Here is a 13,908-nt window from a genome sequence, read left to right on the forward strand (position 1 = left end):
TGTGTTTATACTGGATTTTCTAAATGTATATGGGAGGCATGCGGGGAGATCCCCCACACAGACTCTTAGCAGTGATAGCATGTAGTGCATGTAGTTTAGTTTGTCGCAGTTTCACTCGGAAACTTCTATGAAACTGAAAACGTGTTACATGCCTGATAATTTTTATTTAAATGAGTATATTTACTGTGCAGCATGCATGAACACTTCCTTCCAGCATGCCTGGTGTTTGTAGACATGCTAATTTGTGTATTCCATATACATATACACATTATCGCTCTGACTGAAACCTGACAGATGGTGTAACAACATAAGGATCTATAGCAAGACCTGTACTCCAAATGTGGAGATACTGACACAATCCCTTTGCCCCTTCTATCGTCCAAGCGAATTTCCCAGTGTTATCATCAGCTGTGTGTATATTCTACTAAGTGCTAATGTTAATGCTGCTGCTGAGCTAGTGGCTAATATCATAAGTGACATGCAGGGGAAATGTCCTGAGGCTCTGGTGCTTATCACTGAGGATTTTAACAGTTGCAGACTCAACAATGTCTCGCCCTCATTCCAGAAATATGTGGACATCCTGCCCAGCCACCACTTGGTTTCTCTGGTCTCACTATTGTCTTTCTGCTTCCGTACTACAGAACTGAAACATCACAAGACCCAGACCTACAGTGTCTATCAGTGGACGGAGGACAGTATTGCGCAATTGCAGGACTCACTTGCCTGCACAGACTGGGGCATTTTTGTGGGTGGAAGTCTGAATGAGAGGGTCTTAGGCATCACGGCCTATATTAAATTCCACATTTCCATGATAATCCCAGTTAATTTTTTCAAGAAATATTGAAACTCAAAACCTTGGCTTACCCAACATATCATGCATGACCTTAGAGAAAAACACAAAGTCTTTCAACGGCAGGACTGGGTTTTACTCAAAATCATAACACACCAAATCAAAACGAAATCTTTAAAGCCAAAACTCTAGTATAAAGAAAAACTGGAACTGGAATTCAGCACCATGAACATGACCAGCTTTGCCAAGTGACAAGTGTGCCAAGGAGCTCTTTCCCATCATGCACTCCCTCTTCTGGGAGTCCTACAGGACTGCTTCATGCACATGCATTATCCTACCGGTACCTAAGAAAGCCCACTACCGCCCCGTTGCACTCACCTCAATAATCATGAAATGCCTGGACAAGCTGGCTCTCAACATCATCCTTCCAACTCTCAAACCACTCTTGGACCCAAACCAGTTCAGCTACAAGGCCAAAAGGGGGCCTGTGTACCCTCTACACCAATGACTGTGTCAGCCCCTCGCCCATCATCGCATACCTCAAATACTCAGATGACACTGCTGTACTCACACTACTCAACAATAGTAACTCGGTTGTAAGCTACCACCACTCCTCTCCTATCTCACACAGTGGTGCATTGACAACTGCTTGCAGTTAAACATCTCCAAAACAAAAGAATTGGCCTTCAACTCTTCCAGCATCATCCATAAACGCTGCCAACAAAGACTCTCCGTCATCTGCAAACTCAAAGCATTTTCTGTTGCCCCCCAGCTTCTGTCGCTACTCTACAAAAGCATTTTTCAACCCAACCCTCTCTACTCCTCCCCCTGCTTCTTTAATATGCTGTCAACACCTTCCAAGAGAGGACAGACCATAACACTTGACACCACTCACACGTTCAATCCATACTTGGTACTCCTCCCATCTGGTCGCTGTTATGGGTCGCTGGCATATAAGAGAGTGAATCAAGGGTTTTGTCCCCTCTGCCATAACAGAGCTGCATAGAACATCCAGACTGGAATTTGCCTGAGTTTGTGTGTGTATGTTGTGGGATCAATGTATGTATCTGCCAAGTTTGATGTATTTGTGTATTCTTAAGGTTGTACAGAACGTGGAAGCAATTTTCCTTGCAAAAGGACAAATAAATCTAAATGTAATCTAATCTTGTGTATAATTCCAGCTCAACAAAAACAACATAATGGAACGTATATATTATATACCATTTTGTACTGTCACAGGACAAGTAGTACTGGAGATAATTTTGTTGTTATTAATCTATTGACAATAGCCAGGAAATGTGTTTACACATCAGCTATTTTAGTGTATTCCTCCCCAAAGAAATGTGTGTTCTCACTGGGATTGTTGTGCCTTTGTGACATTGATTGTGGACTCCAAAGAAAGCATGGAGGCTTATCGGAGTCCCCAGTGTTGTTGTTTCACTCGTGCTGTAAAAAATTGAGATTTGCTGCTGCTGTGCTTTGATTGTACAGCTTTAAGTCATCTGGGATAGAATAAGCAGAATCAATGCTTATACATGGAGATGCACATCCCTATCATGTTTTAGCCTTTGTTTGTTTGTTTGTTTTAGCCACTCTAGCAGTGTTGCTCTGGATGGCAAAAGCGTGCAGCTGTTGATGGATTGTTTTGACATTTAGTACACATGTTCATGTTCCCCTCTGAATTGTAACAACTATGGTGATCCTTTAATTTTTCAGCAAGCACCAGCATCAGCTCTAAAATCTTATCCCTGTTGACCTCAACTGTGCTTGACTTATGTCAGTGTCAGTCAATGTCAGTCAGGAATAACACGAGTAGTAGAACTGTCACACTAATAACCTGTACCAAATTGACACCACTGAGTCACACATGTGCAACATTATGTGCTCTGAGTAAGGTTTCTGTGATCGCTCAACATAGACTAGTGTGTGCATACTGACAGATCCACTGTACAAGCATGTTAGCATTGCCATTGTGAGCATGTGAGCATTTAGCTCAAGTCCAGCCTCACAGAACCACTAGCCTGACTGTAGACTCATCTTCAGCATTTCTTGGACAGATTTAAACTACTTTCTACCATCTATTTTTGAACTTTTTGGATCCTCTCACATTTATGGTGAACTCTGTCGGTTACTATTTGTTGCCACCATATCTTCCACACAGGTATCACAATGTTGGATATGATGTTGTTAGAAACCAGGTAAAGAAATCATTTGTCATAAATCTTCCCAATCTAAGCAATTTGTTATTGGCAGGTGAAACCCAATCCTCAAGAAAAATTCCAGTGTTTACCCAGAGGAATGGCTAATAGTGTCAGGTGGTATTTTTTTCACTTCTTGGAAGTTGACCACATCAGATGATGTCTGAAAGTCTGGAGGCCGTCAGTTGAAGGAGGTTTATAAAATGAGAGCAATTTTCTTGTGCAATTTTGGAAGTCACACTCACTCATACAGAAAGCGCAGTGTCATTCAGGTTAATTATCAAACTGCGGTGAAGTGCTGTGAATTGACCAAAAGTTTGATCTTTTCTAGTGGTAAACAAGCCTTTATCAGTAAATACTCTTACACGAGACTGAAAGCGAGTTCAGATAAATTGATCTGAGTGCTGCTCAGGGTGTAGAGTGTTGAGAGTAGAGAGCGATAACACAAGACATAAGATTCAAGCAATACAGGAGTATATGGTGCCGTACCAGCCTGCTGTGAGACTGATCAGTCCATCCTCCGCACTCCACCATAAATAATTGTTCATTTTTATGACTTATTATTTAGTCATCCGTTTGTATCCTTTTGATTTGTGAGTAGCACTAAGGAACTATAACTAGCATTTCATTATTATCTTTGTATACCCATGTACTCTATATAAATAGGAAGAGCAGTTTAAGAAATGAAAAATCCATCACTGAATTTCTAATGATATGCTAAATAATCTACTACATGCATTTCTCTTAAACGCTACATTCTTTTAAATCTCTTTAGATCTTGTGGAGCCACAATTTAATGACTCATACTGTATCAACTCAGGGGATGTGGTTGCACTGTTTTGCAGCCTACATCATGGAAGCTATCGTGGCACTTTGTCTAACACCATCAGTGGATGCAGAGAAAAATGAGTGTGCAGGTGTCACTTTTAGGGGGATTTAGAGGAACAGCCATGTTGTTCTGCACACGACAGGGGAATCTTTGCTCAGGGGGAAAGTGGTGGTGGTGGTTACAATTTCTGACATCCACAATTTATTCTTAACTCAAATATGTACAAGGGCTGTTTGCTTTAATAAGCACTGATTCAAGGGTTGTTAGTCCACTCAGACCTGATAAAACTTGGAGCCACCCGCTGAAAACTATCAACATTAAATGAACTGTGAACAGATTATGAGATAAAGAGATGCCTCAAACACCCCCTGTCCTATGTTAACCTGCCGACTCTCCAACAAAAAAATATTTATAGCCTTCTCTTTGTGAAGCGTCTTTGAGTGTCCTAAAAAGCGCAATATAAGTATTATTATTATTATTGTTATTATTATTATTATTATATCACACAGAGGCTCTTTTTTAGGAATCCCTTGCCCTCTTGGTCCTCCTCAGTGATCCATTCATGATGATGGCCAACATCCCACACTGATCACTGAAGATGCACACGGTTGGACTTTCTGCTAATGTGGGAAACATTACACCAAGTTTACGCCTGTGTGTGTGTGTGTGTGTGTGTGTGTGTGTGTGTGTGTGTGCGTGTGAGACAGGGAGATTCTCAAAGGAAAAGACAAGTATCTTCGCAGTGATGTGTGCAGTATCAGCTCATGGAAAAAGAATGTGTGTCTGGTCTCTCAGACTGAGGCCTGTATGTTGTGCTGCTAGTAAAAATAATGCGAGTGGGTGAACCTGAGACTGCTGACTACAAGTGTGGAAAAACTTTGGCCAACTCATGAGAGATCGTGTGTTGATAAAATGTGAATCTCACACTTCCGTCGAGAAAACAGGTAGCCTTGAGCTCCCCATCATAACTGAATGTTAAAGACAAGTACTTGAAAGCTCAGCAACCTAAATGTGTTGATGGCAAAGCACGATTCCTGTAAAGTCTGCCTCACACCTCACTGGTCTGCTCTGTCACAAAGTGCTTGCAGTTTATTTGCTGGCAAGGCGATAATCACAAGTGTGTAAGTGTATGTGAGCAAGTGTACAACCTCAGAACTTTTTGGATGCAAATGAGCTTTATTCACAATAATGTCACTGCAAGGTCATTTTAAGGAAGAATCTAACAAAGGAGGAACAAAAGTGACTAAACTAATTTGCTCTTGAACCCCGTTCAAGAGCAAATTAGACCCAGGAGTTGATGAGTAGCAGACCCAGGAAGATGTTTTGGCTTTTCAGAGGAAATAATAAAAGAAAGCCTTCTGTGTTACTGACGCTATCAGATTGGAGGCTATGACCTGGAAAGAAGGCAGAATATTAATTATATCTTATTAATTATATATAAGCTAGCTCCAGTCGTTACAAATGAAATGAAGGAGCCTGAATGGAGAATACTGAATGCTCCTATAAAGAGCAGGGTTTCACGAGTACGTGTACGAGAAGTTTGTGAATCAGTCACCAGGTTTCAAGAGCATTGAAGCAACACCTTAAAAAGACACTTTTTTTGTTATCTTTTTTCTGTTCTTAATTCTCGTTTGTATTTATCCATAACTGGACGGCAGAAATCACCTGCAGGGAGCGAGGAGATCGGTAGAGACAATCAGCCTGTCCTGAGCTGTGCAGCCCCGGCGGAGTTATGTCAGCACAGGAAGCACGTGTGTGTTGAGCATGCTAACATGCTAACAAAAGTCGTTTCAGGCCATCTCGGTAAGCACGCTCTCATCATTCATGTTGTTAATGAAATAACTTCTCAGTTTAGTCATTAATGCATACAGTTGAAATTAATTTATTGTTTATATTCAAGCTCTGTTCACCAAACCTTTTCAGCATTTGAAGCATCCAGATTAGCAAACTGGAAGTGAGAGCATCCAGTGGTCTTGAGCACCCTCAACAACCTGTGTTGTTAATATTTCTGTGTTTTCGGACGATTCAAATCTTGATTAGAAGTTGTTTATACAAAGAAATATGATTTGAATGCCTTCCTTACTTATATACTGTATGCTCACATTATCCATTACATCAACTTTTGTGTTCTTGTATATTTTTTTTCTTAACTGTGCAATAAGTTTTTTATAAACTGTACATGTTGTGCAGATACATAGACTCCTGGGGTTCAATGTCCTGTCTATGTAACGATGTTTCTCAAGTGCAGTACAACATCTGACTTTGGTAGTTTTCTCATAAGAATATTGGCAATAGTGTTTTCATGGGCAGAAGTATTTCTATGGCATTTAGTATTTTCATAATCTGCACATAGTGTAAATATACATACCTTCTGTGACACAGCTTTTGCTTTTTGTAATACTTGCTGGCTTTAACGATTTCATTTCCCCGGCGTGGGATCAGTAAAGTCTCTATATATCTCACAGTGGTTTGTCTGTAGGAGGAGCAGCTTGTTTAAAAGTGAAGGACAGAAGCCCTTCAGGGTGCTTTTATTGTTGGAACTGAAAGTTCAGGTGCACAATTTTTTGTATTTGGTATAAAACGCAAATAAATCATAGCAGGTAAAGATTTCTCCAGCTCTCATGCGTCCTCCCTCCCCAGCCGGGCCAATAATTTAAAAGCAGACTTATGAGCAGAAATTTCCTGGTTCAATCCTCGGCTCAGCAGGTCAGGGGCCCTTGAGCAACTAGAGACCAACTATTTTGCTATTGCATCCCATTACATTACATCCCTAGAAAATAAAAGTGAAATCGAATCAAATGATAGATTTCCATCAAGACTGTAATTGTATTTGCGGCTCAGATCAGATGCCGCATTATTTATGAATACATTAAAAGGCTCAATGGCAAAATCCCAAATTTAAATCCTTGAATGATGAGAAATAGCACAGTGTCCACAATCCGCAAAATAAACAGAGACTGGTAGAAAAATCTGAATATTTCATATTTTTTGAATTTTGTTCATCAGGTGTTATCATAAGATCTTTGTGGCAAGCTTCACAGACCGCATACTATGATGGCACGGCTGTGTGAGCTTTTATGTTATTTTGAGGCAAAGATATAGCCTGATAGAAAAGTTTCATTTCATTAATCACGTGACAGATCAAAAACAGAAAGAAAAAGTTGAGGGAAGACACATACAGTGTGAAGCACTGGGGCAGGTGATAGAAATGTTGTTGTGCATCCCAGTTAAACACTGCTGTCTGTACCACTGGAATAAGACATCAAAGTGGTTCTAGATACCGTGTGCTCATTATGGATAGAAAGTGCATTAAAGGAGATTTCTGTTTTCTAAAATTATCCAATCGCTTCGACTGTATTCATCATTACCACCACTCATCATGACGCTTATCAGAAACCTCAATCAGGAATATTCTCGTCACTGAATGAGCACACACTGAGCAGACTTCATTCACTCCCTCTAGCCCCACCAAGTGTTTTCAACATCATCTAGCAGTGACATTTACCACACTCGGTGTCTAGTAAATGTCTAGCTTCCAGGTTTAACAGTTGCATAAAACACGTAACAAACAAGGCACGTGTGGGATTTTTCACTGTTCAGCTGCTGAGGTCTCTTTATTTCACATCGCCGTCCTTTGCAGTGTGAGTGTGTTTAGCCCTTCTCCTTCAGTGCTTTCAGGGTGATGGTCAGTCCTCCAGCATCACACAGCTGAAACTCCTCCTCCAGTGCTTCATCATGAGGCTGCTGAGGAGCCGCAGTGTGAGCTAACGCTGCTCCGTCCTCATATTCGTCTTCCACCTCGGCTTCCTCAAAGTCGTCTGGATACTCAACTTGTCCCGACACGTCAGGAGCCTCTGGAAATTCGGTAAAAATGGTAAAACACAAGTTAATAAAAGAAGCTATTGACAACACATGACAAAACAACTTGTGGCTTGTGGGCTGTATATGGCTACAACCTGAACGAATATTACTAAAAACTACTAAAAACAAAAATGGCGACAAGTATGTTTTATACTTTCGCATTGATTTGTGTGTGTATTGTTTTACAGAAACTATAAAATAAAGCTTTTTTTTTTTTCTTTTTTTTTAAGTAAAACCTTAACAGGGAGCTGTTAAGCAGGTCAGAAATAGAACAGCTGCTCTCATCTGTGTATAAACTGTGTATAAATATTGAAAAATGGCCATCAGTTTCCCAGAATTCAAAGTGACCTCTTGAAAATGCTCGACCAACAGTCCAAAACTCAAAGACCTCCAGTTTAGAAAAGGGAGAAGCAGTAAATCCCCACATTTGAGTGAATGTTTGTAGTCTGTGCCAATGTTTGTCAGTGGTGGACCAGAACAGCAAACTCTTTGTGTATGTCAGTGTCAGCGCTTCACATCGTGAATACCCTATTAAACACATCGTGTTTTCCCAGTGGTTCCCAACTTTTTTTGTCTTGTGACCTCTACACAAAAGGAGGAATAGAGGAAGTATTCAGACCCTTTACTTTTACTGCTGTATTTGGTGGATGTGGTGCTGACTTTTGTGCTTATTAAGGTCAGCACTTGAGTTCATCTACTGAGTCACATTCAACCACTGCAAAAAAAAAAAAAAAAAAAAAAAAAAAAAAAGCATCGTCTGCCTGGAGACTTTTTCATGTTTCAGATATCTGGAAGAGATTTCCCTCTAATCCTCTCAGATGGTTTCAGTTAAGATTCTTCAATATTGAAGTCAAATTATTCAATATTTCACAAACAATACATTTAACCTAAAAATGAATACAAATTTGTGTAACAGAACTTTGTTTTTCTTCTTTCCATCAATCATGTCCAGACGCCTTAGATTTATCTCAGATTTATCTTGTGACCCTTGGCTGGGAGCTGCTGGAAAGTGAGCTCCATTTTGACCAGTTATACCAGTAAACTTCTACTTCTGCATTGATGCATTAGCAGTAATAAGAATGTAACAGGCTATATAGTAAAGTAGCACATGAGCAGCTATTCTGTAGAGTGAGCACTTTGATTTTTGGTACTTTAACTGCATTTTGCTGGTAATACTTCTATACTTTTACTTAAGTAGCATTTGGGTCAGGGTATTTTCACACTGTGGTATGAGTACTTTTACTTCAGTAAAGGACCTGACTGCGTCTTTGCTCACTGTTAAGATGTCTCCCTTTACATTTCCACCTGTACATTACCAATAGACTCAGCAGAGTCGCTCCTCCTCATGGACCCAGCGTGTTCAGTGTTTTCCTCGACAGAAGACAAACTTTCATCTTCATCAAAGTCTTCAGGATAGTCACAGTGGGTTTGTCCTCCAACACACAAAGCATCCTGACCTTCCTCCTCCACATCACTGGAACTGGCCTCCATATCGTCTTCTTTCTCTTCAAATGAGTGGGACTGACTGAGAACATCCGGCCATAGTGCGGCATCTATGTCTGTGATTTTCCCTTCCATATCAGTGCCACAGCTCTCCCCTTTAGATTCAGTCACAGCAACACCATCAGTGTCTGTGTGTTTGAGAGACTCCAGGTGGTCTTGCACATAGCCCCAGCTAAGAATGCATGCAGCACTCGGCCTGTTTTCTGGGTTGAGGCAGAGCATTCTGTGGATCAAAGAGCAGATGTGGTCAGAGTAGACGTTATCCACACAATCATACTCTCCTTTGGTGATCTTGTAGAACAGGCTCAGGAGGTTTGAGGCTGCAAACGGAGGTCTGAGAGCACACAGCTCATACAGCAGACAGCCTAAAGCCCAGATGTCAGACTTGGAGCTGTATGGGACATCCTGGCAAAGCTCAGGACTGAGGTAGCTGGGGGTCCCAACACATGTGGAGGCCATATCAGCTGTGTTGGTCATCACCCTGGATATCCCAAAGTCCCCTAACTTCACCATGCCTCGCTTTGTTAGCAGTACATTTGAGGTTTTGATGTCCCTGTGTAGTATTTTAGAGGCATGTATGTAATCTACAGCCATAGCGACCTGTACAAACCACCCCATCACAGTGTCCTCTGTGAAAAACTCCTTTGGGTTCCTCGCTTTCACTTTGTCATCTAACGTCCCACCGTCGCAGTAGTTCATCACAATGTAAATGAAGCCATCATCGGGGTTCACGAAGGCGTCGCTGCAATTGACAATGTGAGGGTGCTGCAGCCTCCTGATGATGTCGGCCTCTTGCAGAATGGCCTTCTGTGTTTTTGCTGTCCTTGTGTCCATTACTTTGATTCTCTTCACCGCGTGCAGGCTCCTGCGCTCCTCGTGCCGCATCAGGAACACATCTGCTGCTCCTCCGCTGCCCAGACACAAAACCCGCTCGTACTTATCCATGTTTTGTCCTTTTTAAACGAGTAGGAACAGCGTGGAGGTGAGGGGCGCTTCAGCACAACACAGCTGTCAACATACGTCATGGGCCGTTTGTGTGCAGTCTCGTTGCCACGGTAACAGCCTCGTTTTGACGCCGTGAGGCTGGATCAGGGGAAACTTTCACGCGATCTCTACCTTCACCTGTTTCAGTACGGAGATCAGACTGGAAAAAAATGCTTTTCATTTGTTTTATCCGAGTCCAACGCCAACATCGTCCACGCATCGGTTCATTGTGGCATGTTGCAATCATTTTTTAATGCAACAGCATTGAGAGATCGAGATCAGTCGAGATTAATTAATTATATATATGATCCTTGCTGACATTAATAGCATGACTGTATCCTATATTAATAGCCTAAACGTTTTAATGTGACTTGCTTTTGAAGGGTTAGGCCTACTACTAGCTGCTACTAAAGTAGCTTTTTGTTTTACTCTGGTGCATGTTTATTAATGTGCATGTCGCTGCTAAATAAATAACATGTGCCTGTTAAATAATGCAATAAATGGATACATTTTAATGACGTGAAAAGATAGTGGAGGCCTAGAGGATGTGTCAGTATAGCCCAAAATAAACCTCGGATTGTACAAAAAGATATAAAATATGACAGCATTTATATGAGAAAAGTAAGGCCCCTTTTTTTTGTTACACATTTTAAATTCATCTACATATAAAAGTGTACCCACTTGTATGACCTGCACCATCGCTAGCATTTGAGACTGCACTGTCTTCTTTTTTTTTTTACACTAGGTGGCAGTATGAATGCTAAATTGCTCCAATCTGCCGTTAATTTGCTGAAGAAGAAGAAACACTTTAGCTTTCGGCGCATGTTACTGCGCATGTTAATGACAACACAGTTGAAGTGCATGCTATTGTACAATTTTCATCTCAGTCTTGCTTGAATTTCATTACACTACAATTAAAAATGCCACCAAAGGGAAAGGGTGGCAAGGGTGGTAAAGGTAAATGGTCCATTACTTGTCTACTGTGAATTATGTGTCATGGACTGTTAGCTTAAAGTCGGCCACATTTACGAGCATGGAGCAAACTGTGATACAGATGCCAGTGTGCGGAAGTCCTTCTCTACATTTGACATGATCATATTGCTCGCCTCAGTATTATTGTGTGTTGCCTTGTTCCGTTGGTTTAACGTGTTGGTGCTGAATCTCGTCACTGTGCAGGAGCTGCTTCAGGAGGTGCAGACGCTGACAAGAAAGAAAAGGCACCAAAGGGAGGCACTGCTGTGAAGGTGACTTCATTACTTTGTTTATCCAAAGCTGCACTGCAAAAGTCCAAAGTGACATAAGAGAGGAGTTTTAGCCTTCGTTATTTTCCACCACGTCACGTTTGCATGAGTTGGCTGAAAGGAAATGATGTGGTGTACGTGGGACATTATTTTACACTCGGACATCATCTCTCCAGCTTTGTCACTGGTTTCCTTTTCTCTTTGGTGGTCTGATAAACACCATATTTCAACTGGTAATTATAGGAACAAGTTAAGTATGTATATATTTTTAATCCAGCTGCAGTGTGTTGCCAGGCAATGCCAGAAAGTACTAAAGAGTTGAGACGACTGTGATATTCATCATGACCTGTATGCATGAGCTGCTACTGGGATGCTCCTTCTGTATTTGCTAAACATAATGTCTACAGTGAATTTTAGGTTGCATCACAACAGTTGTTCATTTGATTTCTCATGATGTTTTCCCAGGTTAGGCACATCCTCTGTGAAAAACATGGCAAATGCATGGAGGCAATGGAGAAACTGAAGGCTGGAGTCCGTTTCAGTGAAGTAGCGTCACAATACAGTGAGGACAAAGCCAGACAAGGAGTAAGATCATGAAGTCATAATCGTTTGCTCAGTTTTGGTCCCCTTTTTTTCTGATTATGTTAGTATTGACTATAAATCCTAACTGCCTTGGTCCTCTGTGTTTTGCCTGTAGTCATATAGAAATATTATTTTCATGTTACTACATCTTAACGTGATGATAAATGTGGGAGATGATAAATAATGACGAGGTCAAAATCATGGATGATTAATTCCGAACTGACAAATAATAATTCATTACTGACCCATTACTCACACAAATTTGACACATTTTCTCCCACTTATTCACACCGGCGCCCCAACAGAACACCTACACTGGTATAGTCTTAGCTACTGGGAAACCAGTGGAGATTAGGCTGTTCCTCAGCGACACTGCATAAATATTTGAGTTGCTGGAATCGTTACAGTGCAACAAAGCTTTTGCCTCACATTCTTATCTGTGACCTAATTCTGCCTGGCAACCAAAGCCGTACGTGTTTCAAGTTTCTGCATTGCTCACAGTTTCTATTTTCCGTACAGTGAACCCTTTGAAGCCTTTAGCCTTTGTTGCTCATGTTCACTCACTTTTGTCCTGGCTTGGCGACCCCATTAGGTGCATATAATGTTTGCTTCTTGACTGTTGTGTTCATGACAGGGTGATCTGGGGTGGATGACGCGTGGCTCCATGGTTGGACCTTTCCAGGATGCAGCGTTTGCCCTACCTGTCAGTTCTATGGATAAGCCCGTCTACACAGACCCTCCTGTCAAGACAAAGTTTGGGTACCACATCATTATGGTTGAGGGGAAAAAGTGACATGGGACAGCTGAACGCTTGAAATTAGGACATACAAAATTTACAGTGTGTTATATTGTGAAACTGATTATTTCCTGATCTGTTTGAATGCAACAGTTGCTTTATATTTTCTGAAATGTTTAAAAGGATCCTTTTGTGTCCGCTTTGTCTTTGGCGACATGTATACTCTCATACACACAGTTCAACCTGGGGGATCATTCTTCTATCTTTAACTTTTTCACTCGATTCTCTTTTTGAGCTCAATAACTTTTGTGGAAATCAAACCACAAATGAACAAATAAATACATTTTCACTGAAGTGATTCAAAATGTGTAAGTTTGTATGTGTATGAGAGAGTGACAGAGGTGTTGGCCTCACTCCAAAAACCTTCCATTTTAAGTTTTTCAGAAAGCGAAGCGCTGGCCTCACAGTGATTGTGAACATCAGTTGATAAGGTGTCAAGTCACTGTTTCTGTCATTCTGTATTCTGGAGATAAGGTACACCTAGCTGTTCATGCTAATTAAAAAAGTGGACAAATGTTCAATTATAGTTTGTAAATATAGCATAAATCACCAATAATATGAAAAAAACATTTCACAAAGAAAGTGTTGTTAGAGTTAGTGAGCTTGGCTGCTACTAACTAATGATTATTTTCATTGTCGCTTAATCTCATGATTATTTTCTCAGTTGATTGTTTGATCCATAAAATGTCAAAAAATAATGTGGCATGTCTTTCAGGCACAAGGCCCAAGGTGATGTCATCAGTCAATAGTTCACTGTCATATTTATTTTTTATTTAACCTTTATTTAACCAGATAAAAACCCATTGAGATCAGGATCTCTTTCACAAGGGTAACCTGGCAAAGAGGTCTGTAGCACATGTCATAAGAGCAGTTACAAGGAAGTGATGGTATAGAATAAGACATACAATTTTAGAGATGCAGTAGTGTTTTCAAATGCAGGATCTTTGACAACAACAACAAACAACATTTTACGATTTAAAACACAAGCACTTTCACAATTGAGAAGATGGAACTAGGATATGAAATTCTTGCTCAAAGAATGCATTCATGTACATCATTTTAGCGGCCAGTTGAGCAATATTCTTTGGGGCTGGACATCTCTGACTCAGAATTGAAAGAGGTGT

The 13,908-nt window shown here is 40.8% G+C and overlaps 2 protein-coding genes across 2 annotated transcripts; one reads left to right on the forward strand and one right to left on the reverse strand.

Moving 5' to 3' along the window:
• Nucleotides 1–5,809: 5,809 nt before the first annotated feature.
• Nucleotides 5,810–10,215, reverse strand: nek12 (NIMA-related kinase 12). The gene is made up of 2 exons (XM_076739463.1): nt 8,995–10,215; nt 5,810–7,671 (listed from the first exon to the last, which is right to left on the reverse strand). The coding sequence occupies exons 1-2, from the start codon at nt 10,124–10,126 to the stop codon at nt 7,469–7,471; spliced, it is 1,335 nt and encodes a 444-aa protein (XP_076595578.1). The 5' UTR covers nt 10,127–10,215; the 3' UTR covers nt 5,810–7,468.
• Nucleotides 10,216–10,978: 763 nt separating this feature from the next.
• Nucleotides 10,979–13,080, forward strand: pin4 (protein (peptidylprolyl cis/trans isomerase) NIMA-interacting, 4 (parvulin)). Its single transcript, XM_076739247.1, has 4 exons — nt 10,979–11,122; nt 11,342–11,409; nt 11,872–11,991; nt 12,623–13,080. The coding sequence occupies exons 1-4, from the start codon at nt 11,086–11,088 to the stop codon at nt 12,779–12,781; spliced, it is 384 nt and encodes a 127-aa protein (XP_076595362.1). The 5' UTR covers nt 10,979–11,085; the 3' UTR covers nt 12,782–13,080.
• Nucleotides 13,081–13,908: the final 828 nt, after the last annotated feature.

This window comes from Chaetodon auriga, chromosome 9 (genome assembly GCF_051107435.1).
Source record: "Chaetodon auriga isolate fChaAug3 chromosome 9, fChaAug3.hap1, whole genome shotgun sequence".
NCBI lineage: Eukaryota > Metazoa > Chordata > Actinopteri > Chaetodontiformes > Chaetodontidae > Chaetodon > Chaetodon auriga.